An 18,633-nucleotide genomic window follows, 5' to 3' on the forward strand; every position below is an offset into this window, starting at 1 on the left:
GAGCTCGCTACAGACCACGTTTCGTTGGCTTTGTAAAACCTTTTCTATCTTAATATACATACATGCAGTCCTCCTGGATGATCTCCATTCTTGATGATTTCGAGTCCAACCTGAAATTCTATGCATCAAACCACAATACATATCAATTATCATGCCGTATACTCTTCTAATTCAACATCCTTAAAAATATTGCCTAAAAAGAATGAGAAAAGACTAACTGACACATTATATTGGTGAAGACATAAAGTGCAACGTCATTTGTATGAAGTAAACGCCTTTTAAGAAACACAGGGTAATTACTGTTCAGTGTCCTTATTCATTTTTTAATGTGAAACTACGATGGAATATTGTTTACATTCAATTTCTTTTGTCTTGCTGTTATTGTAGTCCAAAGTGGTTCGAGAATTATTTTGGACTAATATAATGTTCGTTTGCCATGCAGCTTTTAACTCGTTTAGTTTTTGAGCATGGAAGCACTGACGCAGCTGCGAAGGTAGCTGACACAATGGGTGTGGATTTTGTGCATGAGATAATATCAGCTTGTGTGCCACCAGTTCTTCCTCCACGAACAGGACAAGGATGGGCTTGCATTCCTATTTTAACCACAGTTTCCAATATTATTTCTGAAAACAGTTCAACAGTTCCAAAGTCCCTCCCCCCTGATCAAGGATGGAGTCCACATGATTCATTGTTGTCTTCTCGCCGGGATCCGCTGTATCCTCTTCAGTTAAATTTAGTGAAGCATTTAGCCCAATTATCATCAGTAAGAGCAGTTCTGGCATGTGTGTTTGGAAGTAGCATACTATCTGGTGACAGTGAATCATCTCCTACTTATGTGAAGGATGCAATGCAAACCACTGAAGTTGAGAGGTCATTCTATGAATTCGCTCTTGAACAATCAGAGAGGTAATGAATAGTCATTTTATGCCATCATGTCCCAATCAACTTCACTTTGTAAGTATCTAAGTTACTTGCAGATATCCAACTTTGAACCGGTGGATACAGATGCAGTCTAACCTTCACCGGGTATCTGAGTCTGCCGTGGCAGTTAAAACTGAAAATGAAGTCGCCGTGCATCAATCAAAAGGAAAAATTTCTATTAAGCGAGCTCGTGAACCTGACAGTGATGCTGAATCAGAGCTTGAAGATGTCGTCATAAATGGAAATGCCGCTTCAAGTACACTAGAATCCCCTAAATATGATGATGCTAAACTAGAGCCAACAGCATTTATTTCTTTTGACTGGGAGAACGAAGGACCATATGAGAAAGCCGTTGAGAGGTAGCAGGATTTTACAAGTTTTTCTTGGCCACGCCTTTTGCTCTACACACAATGAGAGTTTCTCACTTGCACTTGGCCATTGCTTGTTGTGATAATTTCTATGTGACAATTAAACTTGCTTTGTCTCTGTAGGCTAATTAATGAAGGAAAACTAACTGATGCTCTTGCTGTATCCGACCGTTGTTTGCGCAATGGAGCGTCTGATAAATTACTTCGATTGCTCATTGATCAAAGGGAAGAAAGAAGTCTAGGCACAGGACAATTCCGCCCATATGGTTCCCGTAACTTGGGGAGCAATACTTGGCAGTATTGTTTGAGACTGAGGGATAAAAAACTTGCAGCTCAGCTTGCTCTTCAGTACGTCATGTCATTTTCGTTCCAGCCTTATTAGTACAATAAACCTTTTGATTTTGTGTAGTGAAGGCATTCTTTCAGTTTTAGTATATTTGATAGATGTCCATTTTGAATGCATCACCGTTGCTATATTTTTGTTCTCCAGATAGGCATATTGAGTTACTGAGTGCATACTTTCATTTCTAGGTACCTGCACAGTTGGAACCTTGACGCTGCAACCAATGTTCTAACTATGTGCATCTGCCACTTACCTGAGAATGATCCTATGCGGAGTAAGGTAGCTTGATTTGCATTTATTTACATTTCAAGTTCACACATTATCTTGAAAGGTCATATGGACATATGTTGTTGTGTGCCTGGTCAAGTCATGGCTTTACTTAGTCTGAAAAAACTGTGATCTCATTTATGCATATCACCTAACAGATATTCCTGTCCAAGCCAACACTAAGTAGCTCTTGTTGGTTTGTCTTGCTATCTAACTTTAAAACGTAACAATATGTGCTTGACTGTGATCGTGTCATTCTATGACACAACCTGTTTAGTTTGACGCAACAGGTTCAGTTTCTCAAAACTTAGCTTTTACGACCTGGTCTAGCATTTCTTGTTTGTTATTGTACAATCCCACCACTCATTCCTGGCCATCTTCAACTCAAATTTAGGGCGCCTATTATTCTTAATTATATTGATACCTAGGTCCTTCTATGTATCCATCATTTTTTTATAATTTTCCGTGTCATTTTGTAACAGGTGCTACACATGAAGCAATCTCTGCAGCGGTATGGTCATATTATGAGTGCTGATGACCATTACACCAGATGGCAAGAGGTAAGCCAATCAATGAATGTCATATGATTTTGATCTTCCGTCCCACTATTTTAAATTTTGTGACAACATAGGCTTCAGAATTGTTCCTTAAAAGTATGTGTCGTTTTTTGTATCAAAGTTTTCCATGTTTAAACTTGACTGACATTCAAATTACTAGGTCGAAGTTGATTGTGAAGATGATCCAGAGGGGTTAGCACTCAGGCTTGCCGCCAAAGGAGCTGTATCTGCTGCTTTACAGGTCGCCGAAAGTGCCTCTCTGTCAATTGATTTGCGGAGGGAACTGCAAGGCCGCCAGCTTGTCAATCTTCTTACCACTGATCCACTTAATGGTGGAGGCCCAGCTGCGGCATCACGATTTCTATCGACCTTACGAGATTCCAATGATGCTCTTCCTGTTGCCATTGGTGCCATGAAGTTATTACCTGACTTGCGCTCAAAGCAGCTTCTCGTATGTTGCCAAATCTGACAAGAGTTAATTGTACTAAACTTTTCTGACAAGGATTAAAATAATACTGATTAATTGTTTCAGGTGCATTTTTTTCTCAAACGTACAGTTGGGAATTTGTCAGATGCTGAGATTGCTCGACTTAATTCATGGGCGCTGGGTCTTCGTGTTCTTTCCTTATTGCCATTGCCATCACAACAGCGTTGCTCTTCTCTGCATGAACATCCTCAGTTGATTCTGGAAGTACTATTGATGATGAAGCAACTCGAGTCTGCATCTCTGGTATTCCGTTTCAACTAATTTTTTGCATGTCAACTCTCATCCTTGGAACTTTTTGGGACAACAGAAATGATTCTCTCCTTGGAGCTGCTGGCCTGCTGCTATACTAGGAACATGTCAACCTACTGTGCTAATGGAAGATTTCTTCTTTATGACTTCAGGTTTTGAAAGAATTTCCATCCCTGAGGGATGACAAGTTAATCATTGCTTACGCTAAGAAAGCAATCTCTGTCAATATTGATTCTACTCTTAGGGAACCTCGACAAACCATCTCTGCGGCAAGAGAAAAACAAAAAAAGGCTGCCATACCAGCTAAAACAAATTTTGTGCAGAGTTTTGGCAACTTTCAGAGAGAGGCACGTAAAGCATTCTCATGGGTGCCCCGCGACGGTGGCACCAAAACCCCCCCGAAAGATATCCCTCGGAAAAGAAAGAGTTCAGGCTCAGGTGATAGATCCTCTTGGGAAGCGATGCCTGGTGTACAGGAGGAGCAGACACCTGTTTACCCTTCCGAAGGACAAGATAGACTTCCTTTTGTTTCTGCTCCTGAGGAGTGGGTGCTTACCGGAGAGTCTGATAGGGATAACACAACTCGTTCATGTCATAGATATGAATCCTCTCCAGATATCGCACTATTCAAGGTGTGTTTGCTTATCAGGCTTATCTTTCTTCGAATGCTACTGATTTATAAGTTCTTATCCTGCATTATTCTGGCTTATCCGCAGTCCCCCCTTTTCCGTATTATGCATCAAGGGCAGCTAGTTGGTAGCTTTGAATTATTTACCTAACATTATTTCCTGATGTGCCATTTTTTTAGCGGTTAAGTTGGAAATACTGCTAAATTGAACTTGATTTTAGATTAATTCTCTTTCCTACTTATAAAGTTTACAGTTGGTGGCCGTCCGTTCACTTCTATGTCCCACCTCTTCCTCTCAGCTCTGTCAAGTGGACCATGCATAGAGACCTAGCAGGCAGGTAGGCGGATTAAAAAATACTGTATCAAAAAACACCCCCTTCACTCATCCTCTCTGTCCTGCTGCTGCATGTCTGCACCGCATGGCCTTCCCCAATCTCCTTTCTTCTGCCACATACTTTCCCGATCCATATCCATCTGCACTGTCACTATTAGTACTTTCTAATCTTGTTCAGCCGATTATTCCCCTCATTTATGTATCGTTCTTGTCATCGGCTTCCCGTCACGCTCAGTCTCCACTGCCAACGCTTGCTCGCTGTCATCGGAACAATGCCGAGGTGTAGTACGCCCGACCAATGCGCCCACTCGCCACGAGCATAGCGTGGAGGCAGTACCCCTTGCTAATCTACTTGCCCACACTCGTTGGACGCACTCGCGCAAGAACTGCTCCCTTCCTCATGAGGGTCGGGCTATGCCCCTCTATGTTTGCTGCAATCTAGGTGCAGCACCGCATCTTCAGTTTTCTCTTCCCTGCTTCCTTTACATCTTCACAAAGTATACCTTGTCTAATCACACCCATTCGCCTAATTGGTTCCTGAACCCATTAGATTATAGCTTAATCAATTGCAGTTTGTTGCTGCAGTGGAATATGTATGCACGTGACTCTTCCTTGCACGATGTTTGAATTTCTTGGACGTTCTCTACCTAATGCATGCAGCACAGACACATATAGGTCTTTCCTGGTTGCTTGAGAGCTCAAAAAACTAGTTTTGTTGCGTTCGGTGTGTTCTAGACAGTATGGTTTTATCTACAGAACTGAGAAATTAGGGCTTCCTGCCAACGGTTAGTACACATGTGATCAGAAATTGGGTTGGGAAATTTAGATTTCAAAGCGGACATGAAAAATCTTTTTTTTTATGCTGCACCACTCGAGGTTTTACAGAAATAACTGTATATGTTCCAAGGAACAATTTTCAAAACAGTCATCATAGAACTTACGGTACAAGGTTTACAATTGGAAGATACTTTCGATGTGAATAATTTTTTTACCAGACTATCATCACATGTTGACCAAGTGGGTTGCCCAAATTTTCGCCGCTAAAAAAATATATAACTTGTATATTATAGGACTCTTCTCCTTCAACATGAGAAATTCATCCATTTTTATATAGTAATAGTAGGACTCTTCTAGAACATGAGAAACGCATCCTTTTTTAATAGACAACACGTGTTTCGAAAAAGAAACCTGCCTTATATTTATTCTCCAGTATTTATGTGAGTCCATTTGCTGCCACATTGCTTTGAAAAAAACCCTTGTATGTTCCATTTGTCGACCTGTTCATAACAAAACTCATTTAAGCCCATGAGCTCAAGCAGACCTTTTTTAGTCCAATATCTCCAGACTCTAGAGTACCAAGGTTTGTCATGTCTGTAGACGGTACATATCACCTTTCATGTAATACAATTACACCAATAAGCCTTCGGGCCATGGTCAATATATAATCAGAGTTATTAAAGTGAATTAATTTGATATATAGCTAGATTAAATTATATTGTGTCTCATTTCTCGTGGTTCCGTAGCGCAGCACGGGCATCTTACTAGTATTATTGAAAAAAAGAATGAAGTGTCAATATGAAGCAACTTCTGAAGTGTACGTAAGTGATAGTGTCAATTTTTTGTCATCTATTTGTGTAATTCTTTGTGAACCAAATTCTAGGCATTGCTTTCACTGTGCACCGATGAGTCAGTAGCCGGAAAAGGTGCACTTGAACTATGTGTTACTCAGATGAAGGTTGTACTAAGCTCCCTACAGTTGCCTCTCAATGCATCTATGGACAATGTTGCCCGGGCTTATCATGCAACGGAAACTTATGTGCAGGTATGAAAAAGAACTAGCAGCATGGTAATTTTGAGTATCATAACTTGGTAGATTAACATCAATGACATTTCATCAGGCAATCTCTTATGCAAAAAATCTACTAAAAAAGCTCACCGGGAGTAGTGATTTGTCAAGTGGCTCTGAAAGAAGTAGAGATGCTGATGCTGTTTCTGTGGACGCTGGCAGTTCAAGCACTGGGGTCCAACATCAAGATGAGCTGTCTGATCTCCTTGCTCAAGCAGATATGTGGCTAGGGCGTGCTGAGCTTCTTCAAAGCCTGCTGGGATCAGGTATTATTGCATCACTTGATGATATTGCTGGCAAAGAGTCTTCAACTAGTCTACGTGACAGGCTGGTCAGTGATGAGCGATACAGCATGGCTGTATATACTTCTAAGAAGTGCAAGGTGAATGTTACAACTTGTTTCTGTCTATACTTCATATTTTTCCATGACAGTGATAAGGTAATTTAATGACGTGATCAATTTCAGATTGATGCTTTTCCAGTGTGGGTTGCTTGGGGCCATGCTCTAGTTCGAATGGAACACTACGCTCAAGCCCGTGTGAAATTTAAGTAAGAGAAAACTCTTCTTTGTTGTTTCTCACTTTCTCTTATAAGCGCCTGCCTGCAGAAGAAATTGAAGATTTAGTTACAAATACAAAAGAAATCAAGGAAACAAACAGATAAAAAAAACACTGCCTTCAGGAAAAAGAAGACATCAGAGGATGATGAACTGGTTGCTAAATGTGTAGTGATCTCGCACTGGTTGCTAAATGTGTATAGGGTTGCAGATGTAGTGGTATGCTCTCTTAGTATAGCTGTCTAAGGATATGGGAAACCTAATGGTTAAAGTAAAATTTCTTGCATAAAATTGCACGTTTATTTTCTGCAATCGTCCTTTTATCATTATTCGTTAGAAATATGGTGAAATAGGTTGATTGTCGTCAATTTGTCACAGCGATAAGCAGTCTAAAATTGTTGCCTACAGATGGAGCATTGGAAAATTTTGTAGGAATTGGTATTGCTTACATCCAGACTGTCAGATATGAGGTTGCAATAGCTGACCTTGGGCACTCTGAGTCTCCGCTTTATCTTAGCTTGGTCAATGACTCCATCCTTGAACTTGTTAACCATGGTGATACTTTCTGTTGTACAAATCTTCATTTTTATTGCATTTCTTTTCCAGGCAAGCTCTTCAACAGTTCAAAGGTGATGCGCCTCCTGTTGTCCTTGATATCATTAACACAATTGAAGGAGGTCCTCCTGTTGATGTTTCTTCTGTCCGCTCTATGTAAGGGATTAACATCAATTGTGTTTCATCTTTTGAAACTTCTAACAAAATGTTCTTTGCACGGAGCAAAGTAAAATTGCCCAAGTTATTCTGGTCAATGAATCATCATATTTATGATGTATATTTCGTATTTATTAACTCAGCAGTTAACCTTTTTTTGGTAGACTTGTTTCTTTCTCTAGTTCTGGTATTAGTGCTTGAGGTTAAGAACTGGTTGGTAGTAGTGCCCCTGAACTGAAAACTTATTTACCAGTTCCCTGGCATTATTAATTTCAATCAAGAGATATGTGGTTTTCCTCTTCTTAAGTAACTGCTATCAAACTGGCATTGCAGGTATGAACATGTAGCAAAAAGTGCAGCAACCATCTTCGATGATTCCCTTTCTGCTGATTCTTATCTTAATGTTCTATATATGCCATCCACATTCCCACGATCTGAGAGGTCCAGGCAATCCAGAGATTCTCTAGATAACCAATTTTCGTCTGCTAGCTCATACCTTGAAGATGGTCCTCGCAGCAATCTTGATAGCGTCCGATATGCAGAGTGTATTCATTACTTGCAGGAAGTAAGATTTGTCCTCCTTCAAAGGTGTTCCTATTTTTCTTTATTAGCTCAAACTTTGGCATACAAGGTTTACCCTAGAGTTTTCTTTACACTTTCTAGACTCTGCGTACTTGTAATCACTGTGATGACCATTTCTTACAGTGGCAATTAAAGCCACACTTGAACCCTGTTCAGGTTTTGGTTTGCCCAAGTCCTTCTGAATTTATTTCAGCCACTAGATTGTATGGTTTGCCAAGTCCTTTTGAATTTGTGATTAATGGTTTCTTTCGGATACTTGCAGTATGCTCGCCCACAAATGCTGGCTTTCATGTTCAGGCATGGCCATTATGCAGAAGCATGCTCTCTATTCTTTCCATCCAGTGAACCAACCGCAGAAGGGGAAACATCTTTGTCTTCAGTTCCTCGGAGTGATCCTTTAACAACTGATTATGGGACAATTGATGACCTGTGTGATCTATGTCTTGGATATGGTGCTATGTCTGTATTGGAGGATACAATATTAGCAATAACTCAATCCACGACATATCATGACACAACTGTGATTCAGTACATGAACACTGTTCTCACCCGCATTTGTAACTACTGTGAAATGCATCGGCACTATAATTATCTTTACAATTTTCTGGTACTATCATCAATTTTTCCTTTGCGTCACTTCCTTTGGAGTCCACTGCTTTCGCGCTAATTAATTTTTACATTGAAACATGGTGTATCAGGTTCTAAAAGGTGACCATGTGGCTTCTGGCCTTTGCTGTATTCAGTTATTCATGAATTCAATGTCCCAAGAGGAATCTCTGAAGCATTTGGGACATGCCAAGGTATTATGATTTTCATTATCAATGTGTTACAAACTTATAATTCATTAGTTGGTCTCTATGCAGCTCCGTTACATATGGCACTTTGACAATATAGTTCAGTCTCGATAAATATCAAAGTGTTCGCTTACGGTTTCTATAACTGCCATATTTACCAAATTTAATATTGCAACAACTTCTAATCTCCACTCTAGAAAAGGTCACTTGACATGAGTACATATTTACATGAAGTCATGAATTAAACATAGAACACTGCTATCACATACATGGTACACAGCAACCAGCCTAGTGCTGTGCCAACTGAACCAAGTGAGATAACTAGGAAATAATTCTCGAGAACAGTCACGAACCACTGAATCATGGTTTCTCGAAGAAATAGGCTTCTTGAGCACCACCGAATCATCAATTATCGAGTGCACCAGTGGCGAATCCAGGATGAAAATAAAGGATGGGCTCAATTCACTAAGCTAAATTGAGGCGAGAAGCAAAATTTTATGAAATTATGAAAGAAGTGTAGGTCTGCCACATAGTATAACCCATGAACCTGTAAAATTTCAACCAAAACTATGATCATATTTGACCCGCACAAATAAAATAAAAATTAAACACACTAACTACAATATTGTTCACTTAACTCTTGTTCTGTTTGTAGCTTACAGCTGATCATATTTTTGGACGAATTTGTATGCTATAAAATGAAGTACCTCCAATATTTTTTTTGTAATTGTTGCCACTTCAAAATGATTCTGCTAACATTATGTACTTCTGCACACATATTCAATGTGATTTTCCCCCTTAATTCTGGCGTTTTTTTATTACGGATTAACTTTTATCTTGTTCTGCTTTTACCTACCATTGTATTGTCAGACATCCTTGATATTAAAAAAAAATTATGACAAGTTTATTGGTGGGTCGCGTGCTATTGCAAACTGAGAATAGACACAGAATAGACACTACGATATGTATTGCCAGTGCTTGACCAGTAGATTTTAATTAAATGCTCACCATTAGCTATCAGGGGCAGTTGACAACGAAAATTTTGATCTATGGTTCCAGTCCTCATTGTTAGAGTTGTACTCCCTCCGTCCCAAACTACTTGTCTTAGATTTGTCTAGATAGAGATGTATCTAACACTAAAACATGTCTAGATATGTTAACAGTGCAATATCCCCATTTACCAAACTAGGGCACAACATGGCTTTTACCTCTCCAAACTCAGTGTTGTTGATATATGTTAGCCATGTAATATCCCCATTGAGCTGTTTGGGGTCCAGCTCCCTTCGCCTGGAAAGACGAAAGGGGGTCATTGGTACTACATTGTTTTAAGGCTCTGATACCATGTGGTAAATATGCAGAAATCACCTTATACAGTAGGGGGATACTACACGGGTAACATATATACAACTCAAACACTCATATACTCGGCCTATAACAGAACAGCAACCAGCTTGGAACCGCAGACAAACAACTAACCAACTGTCGACAGAACCAGCTAAGCAGCTAACTTGAAAGTAGTACAAAGCGAGCAGCAAAGATTTCATAGGACCACATCATGCACATCATTCCATTAAACACCTGACATAGGACACGTGCAGCGTTGTGATAAGCCTCATACGGATATCGTCTGTGAAGCGAGGCGGAGCGTATGGAGTTGATGGCGATGGCGTGGGAAGGGGATGTCCTGCTAGCAGAAGCATGTGCACTGGAGACAGCAAAGGGAGGAGCAGCACGTGCAGGTGGCTGGAAGGCGAGAGGAGCCTGCGGGGGCATGACGGGGATATTGAGAGGAGCCACCTAGCGCAGAGCTTCTAGAGATGCGGAAGCGGGGGCGTGACGGGGATGTCGAGGGGAGGTGTCTGGCGCAGAGCTTCTAGAGAAGCGGAGGCAGTGTCACAGAGGGGACAGCAGAAGGAACAGACCTTGGCTGCTAATGCTGTGGTTAGATAACTAGGCTGTTGGTGTAGCATGTGGAGGAGCAGGTTCGGAGGCACTACGCCAGTTTGGTAGTGGGCTAGGTCTGATCAGGAGTCTCTGGAGTGGTTATTTTTTTCTGGCTAGTTTGTCTGTTACTAATTTTTTCCTCCTTTTTACCAAAAAGAGTGGAAGCATAAAAATACACATTTCTCCATACAGTACCAAAAACAATCAAATTGAGTTGACCGGTTTGGCTTGTTTTTCTTGTTCGTATTAGGACTTTGGGCATGTATAATATCCAGCCCACTTAGCTGAACAGGATCCCTGTAAATCAGCATTCCTGTAAAAGTAACTCAGTTACACAGAGAGTAAATTTGGCAACTAGTTGCCTGTTCTCGCAAAATCTGAAAAAGAAATCATGGATACAGGTCATGCTAAAGCACTTGCACTTACAAAAAGAGCATCAAATAGTTTTACCATTTGTGACCTAGTAAAAAGTAGATAAAATTTTAGGGCCGATTATATAGCTACGAATTTGTCTTTTTCGTACAGGTCACAAGAGGTCTTATTTTTTTGTAAACCTTTGCAGGGGCACACTGCAGATGATATAGCATGGCTTGCATCCACTAATTTGTGTAGCATTATACGGAAACTCATAAAGTGGTTTTGAATAATGGGGTGTAAGTGTCAACTAGTATGACACCATCCAGTTATACTACTTGTGACTCTTTTCTATAACAAAAACTTGGTACTTAAGTGTTATGCTCAAATTAGACTCTTTAATTTAATGCATAGTTCAACCTCCAGTGTGCCACCTTGAAGAAGCACTTCTTGGACCTAGGGTTATGTATCTTGTCGTAACAATCCGAGCCAGCAGCTTTAGTCATATGAGGGTCTAGAAACGTTAGCAGTCAGTTCTAGATTTTGTACAACATGCAGTTTTTCTTTTTGTGCAATATTCTTAGGCCGCACATAGAAATGTAAACTTACAGGTGAATGGTGGAACCCTGTACTGTTGCAGTCATTTGACAGCAAAGCTGCTTTCTAATGCACTGATTTAGTAACATTATGCAAAACTACTTTTCATAGAGTAAATCTCAGGGAGACTAAATGTGGTCTGCACTGCTGCATAAGGAATCTAAATAGTAGAAAACATTGTAAAAAAATCCCATGCTCTCTAGAAAAATAATTGTTCCTGGATATCTTTGCACAACTTGCATCAACTAACTTTCAATGAAATATTCCCATGACATACATGCAGTTTGATTTGCCTCATCTTTAGTGCCAACAGTGTTACATTTGACTACTGTGGATGTTATTTAAGCAAGTCTAATCATTAAAAAAATACTTATAAAAATAGAAAGTTTTTGGGTTATTTTGGACCTGGCTATGCATACTTACATTGTAATTTTGAACAGTGGCGTCATAATAATTAATCAATAATGGTTTGGTGTGTTTCTTATACTCAGCTTCTTATGAGTGCAGACACATTTTGAGGAAGCCTTATCTGTACGAGATAGAACAATTGAGGCTACAAAATTGGTATCACGGACTGCTCGCAATAAGAGTGCATCGGAAAAACTAACTCGAGAGATGATAATGAAATTTTCTACCAGAGTTTCCTATCAGGTGAGGAAATTGTCAAGGAAGATAAATTACTGGGCGAACATGGCTTATTTCCCTTCTATAAAAATTTTTGTGCATGTTTGAGACTGTTTCTCTGGGACCCACCGACGCGCATGTAGTTTTTTCTAGCTCTGCACTCATTTGGTGCCCAGTTTTAGACCTAGGTATGCTAATCGAGTTGCATATGTTGAAAACATAGATGGATGTTGTGAAGGCCCTCAACAGTGTAGATGGGCCTCAGTGGAAGACCTCCCTGTTTGGAAATCCAACTGATCCTGAAACTCTGAGGTTTGTGCTACTGCTTTGCTTTTTAAGGTTAAATATTTTTTAACTGCTCTTGAAGGAGGGTACACTCCTACACATGTTATCTGAAAGATACACCCCTCCTGGACGATTCCTATTATTGCATGGTCATGTCCAGTTCACATTTTCGCATCATGATTTAGCTTTAAATTTCCTTTATTGAGCTGTTTTAAGTGCCAAACTCCGCCTATGTCTTCTAGGCATAGCCGGTCCCAAGCCCGGGTAAAGGAGGAGGGTTGTGATAGGCTTGGCGAGCCAACGTAAAAACTAGCCAGTCCCATAGGTATGAAACCCATTTGAGCGAGAATAGTACTAGGATGGGTGACCTCCTAGGAAGTCCTCGTGAAAGGGTTTCATATCTAAGGGTTGTGATAGGCTTGGCGAGCCAACGTAAAAACTAGCCAGTCTTTTGGGTATGTAACCCATTTGGGCGAGAGTAGTACTAGGATGGGTGACCTCCTGGGAAGTCCTCGTGAAAGGGTTTCATATCTAGCCTACCCCAACTTGTTTGGGATAAAAGGCTTCGTAAGTAAGTAAGTAAGTAAGCTGTTTTAAGTGCCAATGAAGAATTATCTACTATAAATAACCATCTTGTTGTATTCAGATGAAAGTTTTGCTGACACTTGCAGGGATAACTCTTAAATTTATTATCTTTATGATCGGTATCATTACCGATCTTCGCTTTTCCTTATGCACCAGTACTTTGACTAGTCCATCTTTTATTGCCTGGTGTGCTTATTTGTTTAACATAAGCTCATATTATTTGCAGGCGAAGGTGCATGGTTGTTGAAACTCTGGCTGAAAAACATTTTGATTTAGCTTTTAGAATGCTTCATGAGTTTGATCTTCCAGGTTACTTATATTCCACAACCTATATACCTAAATAGCTCATCCCCACTATCTCTATTATCTCAACATGCAACACATGCCACCTCATCAAAGGCCCACCACAACATGCATGAGAACTATTTTTCATTATTAGTTGACCCCCACTAATTATTTTTATTTCAACATGCACACATATCACCTCTTCAAAGGCCCACCCAGTATGCATGGGAAAAAAATTCCATTATGTTATAATACTACCTATATTCAATATTTTTTTTCAACTATACAATAATCCAATCCAATATATAATATGTATCTTTAGTTTTTTTCATATATTATTAATCCAAATGTTTGATATAACCAAATCTTAATGAAATATATTGCAACAAATTCCCACCGCAACACACGGGGTATCATCTAGTTTATACTCTTAATTTTGCAGAATTAATGTTAAAAATTGATGCTTATTTGGGAACAATGTTTGGAAGTAGGCATCTATATACTCAGAGTTACTGACAGACCAATTCTTTTCAGTTGTGGATGTTTATGCCGGTGTAGCAGCATCCCTCGCAGAGAGGAAAAAAGGTGGCCAGTTAACGGAGTTCTTGAAAAACATTAGAGGAACCATAGAAGATGATGAATGGGATCAGGTGATGTGTACTGTTTTTTTGTGTGCAGCCTTCAGCTCTGCTTATAGTTATAGGGTATCAATCTCAGAAATAATAATATATTCTTGTAGTAGATTGTATTGTTCATGGGAGGATCTTTTGGAAGTTTGAGTTCTGCTTTGTTGTTAATTACCTCATCAGATGCGGAACTAATGTGTAGCCTATGTAGATATACACGATGTCATATGACATTATTTGTGTCTGGAGTTCACAACTTCCAAAGAGTCACATATCCGAATTATTGCTACAACAACAACAACAACAACAAAGCCTTTAGTCCCAAACAAGTTGGGTAGGCTAGAGGTGAAACCCATAAGATCTCGCTACCAACTCATGGCTCTTGCACATGGATAGCAAGCTTCCACGCACCCCTGTCCATAGCTAGTTCTTTGGTGATACTCCAATCCTTCAGGTCTCTCTTAACGGACTCCTCCCATGTCAAATTCGGTCTACCCCGACCTTTCTTGACATTCTCCGCACGTTTTACCCGTCCGCTATGCACTGGAGCTTCTGGAGGCCTGCGCTGAATATGCCCAAACCATCTCAGACGATGTTGGACAAGCTTCTCTTCAATTGGTGCTACCCCAGCTCCATCTCGTATATCATCATTCCGGACTCGATCCTTCCTCGTGTGGCCACACATCCATCTCAACATACGCATCTCCGCCACACCTAACTGTTGAACATGTCGCCTTTTAGTCGGCCAACACTCAGCGCCATACAACATTGCGGGTTGAACTGCCGTCCTGTAGAACTTGCCTTTTAGCTTTTGTGGCACTCTCTTATCACAGAGAATGCCAGAAGCTTGGCGCCACTTCATCCATCCGGCTTTGATTCGATGGTTCACATCTTCATCAATACCCCCATCCCCCTGCAGCATTGACCCCAAATATCAAAAGGTGTCCTTCTGAGGCACCACCTGCCCATCAAGGCTAACCTCCTCCTCCTCACACCTACTAGTACTGAAACCGCACATCATGTACTCGGTTTTAGTTCTACTAAGCCTAAACCCTTTCGATTCCAAGGTTTGTCTTCATAACTCCAACTTCCTATTTACCCCTGTCCGACTATCGTCAACTAGCACCACATCATCCGCAAAGAGAATACACGATGGGATATCTCCTTGTATATCCCTTGTGACCTCATCCATCACCAAGGCAAAAAGATAAGGGCCCAAAGCTGACCCTTGATGCAGTCCTACCTTAATCGGGAAGTCGTCAGTGTCGACATCACTTGTTCGAACACTTGTCACAACATTATCGTACATGTCCTTGATGAGGGTGATGTACTTTGCTGGGACTTTGTGTTTCTCCAAGGCCCATCACATGACATTCAGCGGTATCTTATCATAGGCCTTCTCCAAGTCAATGAACACCATATGCAAGTCCTTGTTTTGCTCCCTGTATCTCTCCATAAGTTGTCGTACCAAGAAAATGGCTTCCATGGTCGACCTCCCAGGCATGAAACCAAACTGATTTTTTGTCATATCTGAGTTATTGCTAGTACTCTATAAATGTCATTGTATATCCAGTTATATTTCTATGTTCCCGCATGTTTCATCGGGCATTCAGGAAATTCAAGTATCACAGTACAAAATGTGTAGATGATGCTCCATATTTTCTTTTGCAGTAGAAAAATGGATATGCTGTATCTTTTTTTTTTGAGAAAACACAAAAGCTTTGCTTTTCATTGCATAGAAGAGTCATTACAAGCCCCAAGAAGGGCACACCCGACGTACAATAGCTCAAGGAAAGCCACAAATAACACACAACACAATGTCCCTAGAGGCGACTTCCTCCAGGAGCAAAGCCCAAGGAACACACATAGGAAACATAAAGAAATAATGTCATTTGGTTTATGGTTAATAATGTGAAACGCTCTTATATTTCTTTACGGAGGGAGTATATACAAAGTGCAAATATAGACCCTGCCAGCATAGTATATTGTCATGTAACTGGAGTATGAACTGAGCAACTAGTGCAGGCAATCATCAACTCATCACACGGGCTAGTGCAGGCAATTAAAATACAAATTGGCTGCTAGTGCATGGAGTCTAAATACACAATAGCATACTATGATGGATCGAGGGAGAGAAGGCAAGATGGAGTCAAACCTGAAGAAATTTGCGGCAGACGGAGGGCGCTGCTGGAGACTGTAGGCTTGCCGGTCGATGGTAGATGCTTTCCAGCTTGCCGGTGGTCGTTGCCCGTCTACTGGATGTGGCCGCGTCCCTCGCCCGCCGGCGTCGCTCCCGGCGAGCTGTGCCGTTCTGTGCGAGGAGGGAGGACTGGACACAGATTTGATTCAACTTTTTAATTTCTTTTCCCATCCTTGTCTGTACGCGAGTGAGCGAAAAAAGCAGGGAACAGTTATCCGCGCGCATGTCGTTCGCCATAGGAAATTTTCCATCAGCTCGGACCTAATGTTTCTGATCCTGTGAAATCTGAAGGAAAGGAACAAATCCCATACGGGAATAGAATTCAATTCCTGTAAACCAAAGGCCTTCAAAGGATTTTTTCTTACAACAATCCTATCCTACAAGATTCCTATGAAATTCCTGTAAACCAAAGGCAGCCTCAACATAAGATCCTTGTTTGGTTGATTACTGTATGGGAATGATCTTGGTGAAACGCTCTGCTGATCTTTTTGTTCACTTTTTTTAATAGGTTCTGGGTGCTGCTATAAATGTTTATGCTAACAAGCATAAAGAAAGGCCAGATCGACTTATTGACATGCTAATCAGCAATCACAGGTCTCGCTTATTCATAGCAAAAGAACTACTCAATTGTGCCACTGCATTTCATGTGGAAGATAACTCTTTACTTCAGCCTTTCTTGCTAAAGTGCTATAAATTTCTTTATGGTACCTGTGACGTGGTGTTTTTTTTAAAATTATATTTAAGTGTTAAACTGTGAATGCATTGCTTATCAGTGATTGGTTACCTTTTCTTGCTTTCTTGGGCATTATCATGTAATTTGCTCCTCAAGTAGGGCAGTTAATTGATACAGTAAGGGAGGTTCAAACAACATTCTTTAGTTTGGATTTCTTGCACTGTAAACTTAGGATCATGTCAGCAAACTGAAACTTCTATAGTTACAGAAGTGATATGTTTATATGCAAAGAAAAAAGGAGCGATCGAAGTTCATAGGTGCGATCACTTTTATATCATGCCTTCACATTATACTTATTCCACTGTAATCATCCCCAAAAGTCATTGTAGCTAGTTTGTACACTGAACCTGCATTCCCAGAATTGTTAGACACTGCCACCAAGCAGCACAGTGGGCACCTTTAAGTGTTACCTCAGACATGGAAGCACATGATTATGCATCATGTGTTTGTTAACTTTATACTTGGAAGTTGTTTCCAGATAATACGAAGGCAGGCACCTGAGAGCACGCCTTCCTGGGTGAAAAATAGATTTAGCAAATGTCAAAAAGTTTGGAAAAATTTACATGTGTCCATACATTTTCATGGAAAAAGATCAGCTTTGTGTCATGTATTAAAAATGAAGTTTAGTGCTTGAAATTTTTGCTTTATTAGAGCACTGAATTAAGATAATTTGCTCATTGGCCAAAATGTTGCTCTTTTTCCCCATGAAAACCACCATCAGATAGAAACTTTAACATGTACATGCATGAACTTCTAAGTATTTGGTGAGAATTTACTGTTTGTCCCAGGAGCACATGCTTCAGGGAGTCATTTTGCCGCACCCTCTTTCTCACCTTTCTGAATTTTTCCTAATTTCTACAGGAAAGTACTTGCTTGCGTTGTTTGCGGCCGTCTAAAAAGTGCATTCCAGATAGCCTCACGAAGTGGAAGTGTAGCTGATGTTCAATATGTTGCCCATCAGGTCAGCCATCTTCCACAGATCTACATATGGTTGGCACTTAATGATCAAATGAATTTATGTGTTTTCCTTTTTACCTGCATCCATTACAACAAGGGGCCATGTAATGCGCACCAAAATTAGTTCTAGTAAATAAACAAAAATGTACTGATTTGGTTCCTTTATGTTATGTTTGGGTCAGATATGTTTTGGTCCCTGAACTTTTCAGTGTTACTCCCTCCGTTCCAAAATAAGTACATCAAATTTGAACTAAAACCACAACACTTATTTTGGAACGGAGGGAGTACTTATGTAGTTATTTGGTCCATTAACATTAATAATGGTACCATTAGTCACTTCCAAAAGTGCATCGATTTGTTAAATCTCAGTCATTGGCAAGTGAGGCGAGGCCTATCGGTTGGCTGCTGTTTAGAAGTATTGATTTGGACCTGTCTTCAAGTCGAATAGTATACTTGGAAAGTTATGACACTTAGCAGGTGTTACCTCAAATTTGAGGGACTGATTTTGAAGACATCTCACACATATAACTGATGCATAAATGCATCAAGGGAAGTGAAACCGGTGCCCTGTGCCCCCCTTATCTGCAATTTGTTTTGTTCTCTTTTCTGACTAACATATTCTCCTTTCACAGGCATTACATGCAAATGCATTGCCGGTTCTTGATATGTGCAAGCAATGGCTGGCCCAGTACATGTAACTGAAAGTGTTCTGACTCTGCCGAGGGAGAATTTAAATTAGTACAAAAAAAGGGGTTTTGCACCAATGAGCAGAATTCTTCTCTGGGCCAAGCGGGTTAATG

General features: G+C 40.4%; 1 protein-coding gene across 2 annotated transcripts in view; it reads left to right on the forward strand.

The window, feature by feature from the left end:
- The window catches only part of LOC119268296, a 30,165-nt gene extending 11,538 nt beyond the window's left edge, over positions 1–18,627 (forward strand). For both annotated transcript variants that reach the window (XM_037549884.1, XM_037549885.1), the window contains 22 exons: positions 443–906; positions 978–1,280; positions 1,413–1,637; positions 1,821–1,911; positions 2,382–2,459; positions 2,617–2,907; positions 2,989–3,186; positions 3,345–3,824; positions 5,815–5,976; positions 6,053–6,382; positions 6,467–6,549; positions 7,163–7,267; positions 7,601–7,832; positions 8,112–8,456; positions 8,548–8,649; positions 12,046–12,189; positions 12,386–12,474; positions 13,259–13,341; positions 13,852–13,967; positions 16,652–16,737; positions 17,738–17,837; positions 18,466–18,627. In XM_037549884.1, the coding sequence (XP_037405781.1) occupies positions 443–906; positions 978–1,280; positions 1,413–1,637; positions 1,821–1,911; positions 2,382–2,459; positions 2,617–2,907; positions 2,989–3,186; positions 3,345–3,824; positions 5,815–5,976; positions 6,053–6,382; positions 6,467–6,549; positions 7,163–7,267; positions 7,601–7,832; positions 8,112–8,456; positions 8,548–8,649; positions 12,046–12,189; positions 12,386–12,474; positions 13,259–13,341; positions 13,852–13,967; positions 16,652–16,737; positions 17,738–17,837; positions 18,466–18,531 (4,173 nt within the window). In that variant the 3' untranslated portion in view covers positions 18,532–18,627. The remainder of the gene's footprint in view (positions 1–442; positions 907–977; positions 1,281–1,412; positions 1,638–1,820; positions 1,912–2,381; positions 2,460–2,616; positions 2,908–2,988; positions 3,187–3,344; positions 3,825–5,814; positions 5,977–6,052; positions 6,383–6,466; positions 6,550–7,162; positions 7,268–7,600; positions 7,833–8,111; positions 8,457–8,547; positions 8,650–12,045; positions 12,190–12,385; positions 12,475–13,258; positions 13,342–13,851; positions 13,968–16,651; positions 16,738–17,737; positions 17,838–18,465) is intronic.
- Positions 18,628–18,633: the final 6 nt, after the last annotated feature.

The sequence above is a fragment of the Triticum dicoccoides genome, chromosome 3A (assembly GCF_002162155.2).
Source record: "Triticum dicoccoides isolate Atlit2015 ecotype Zavitan chromosome 3A, WEW_v2.0, whole genome shotgun sequence".
NCBI classification, from domain to species: domain Eukaryota; kingdom Viridiplantae; phylum Streptophyta; class Magnoliopsida; order Poales; family Poaceae; genus Triticum; species Triticum dicoccoides.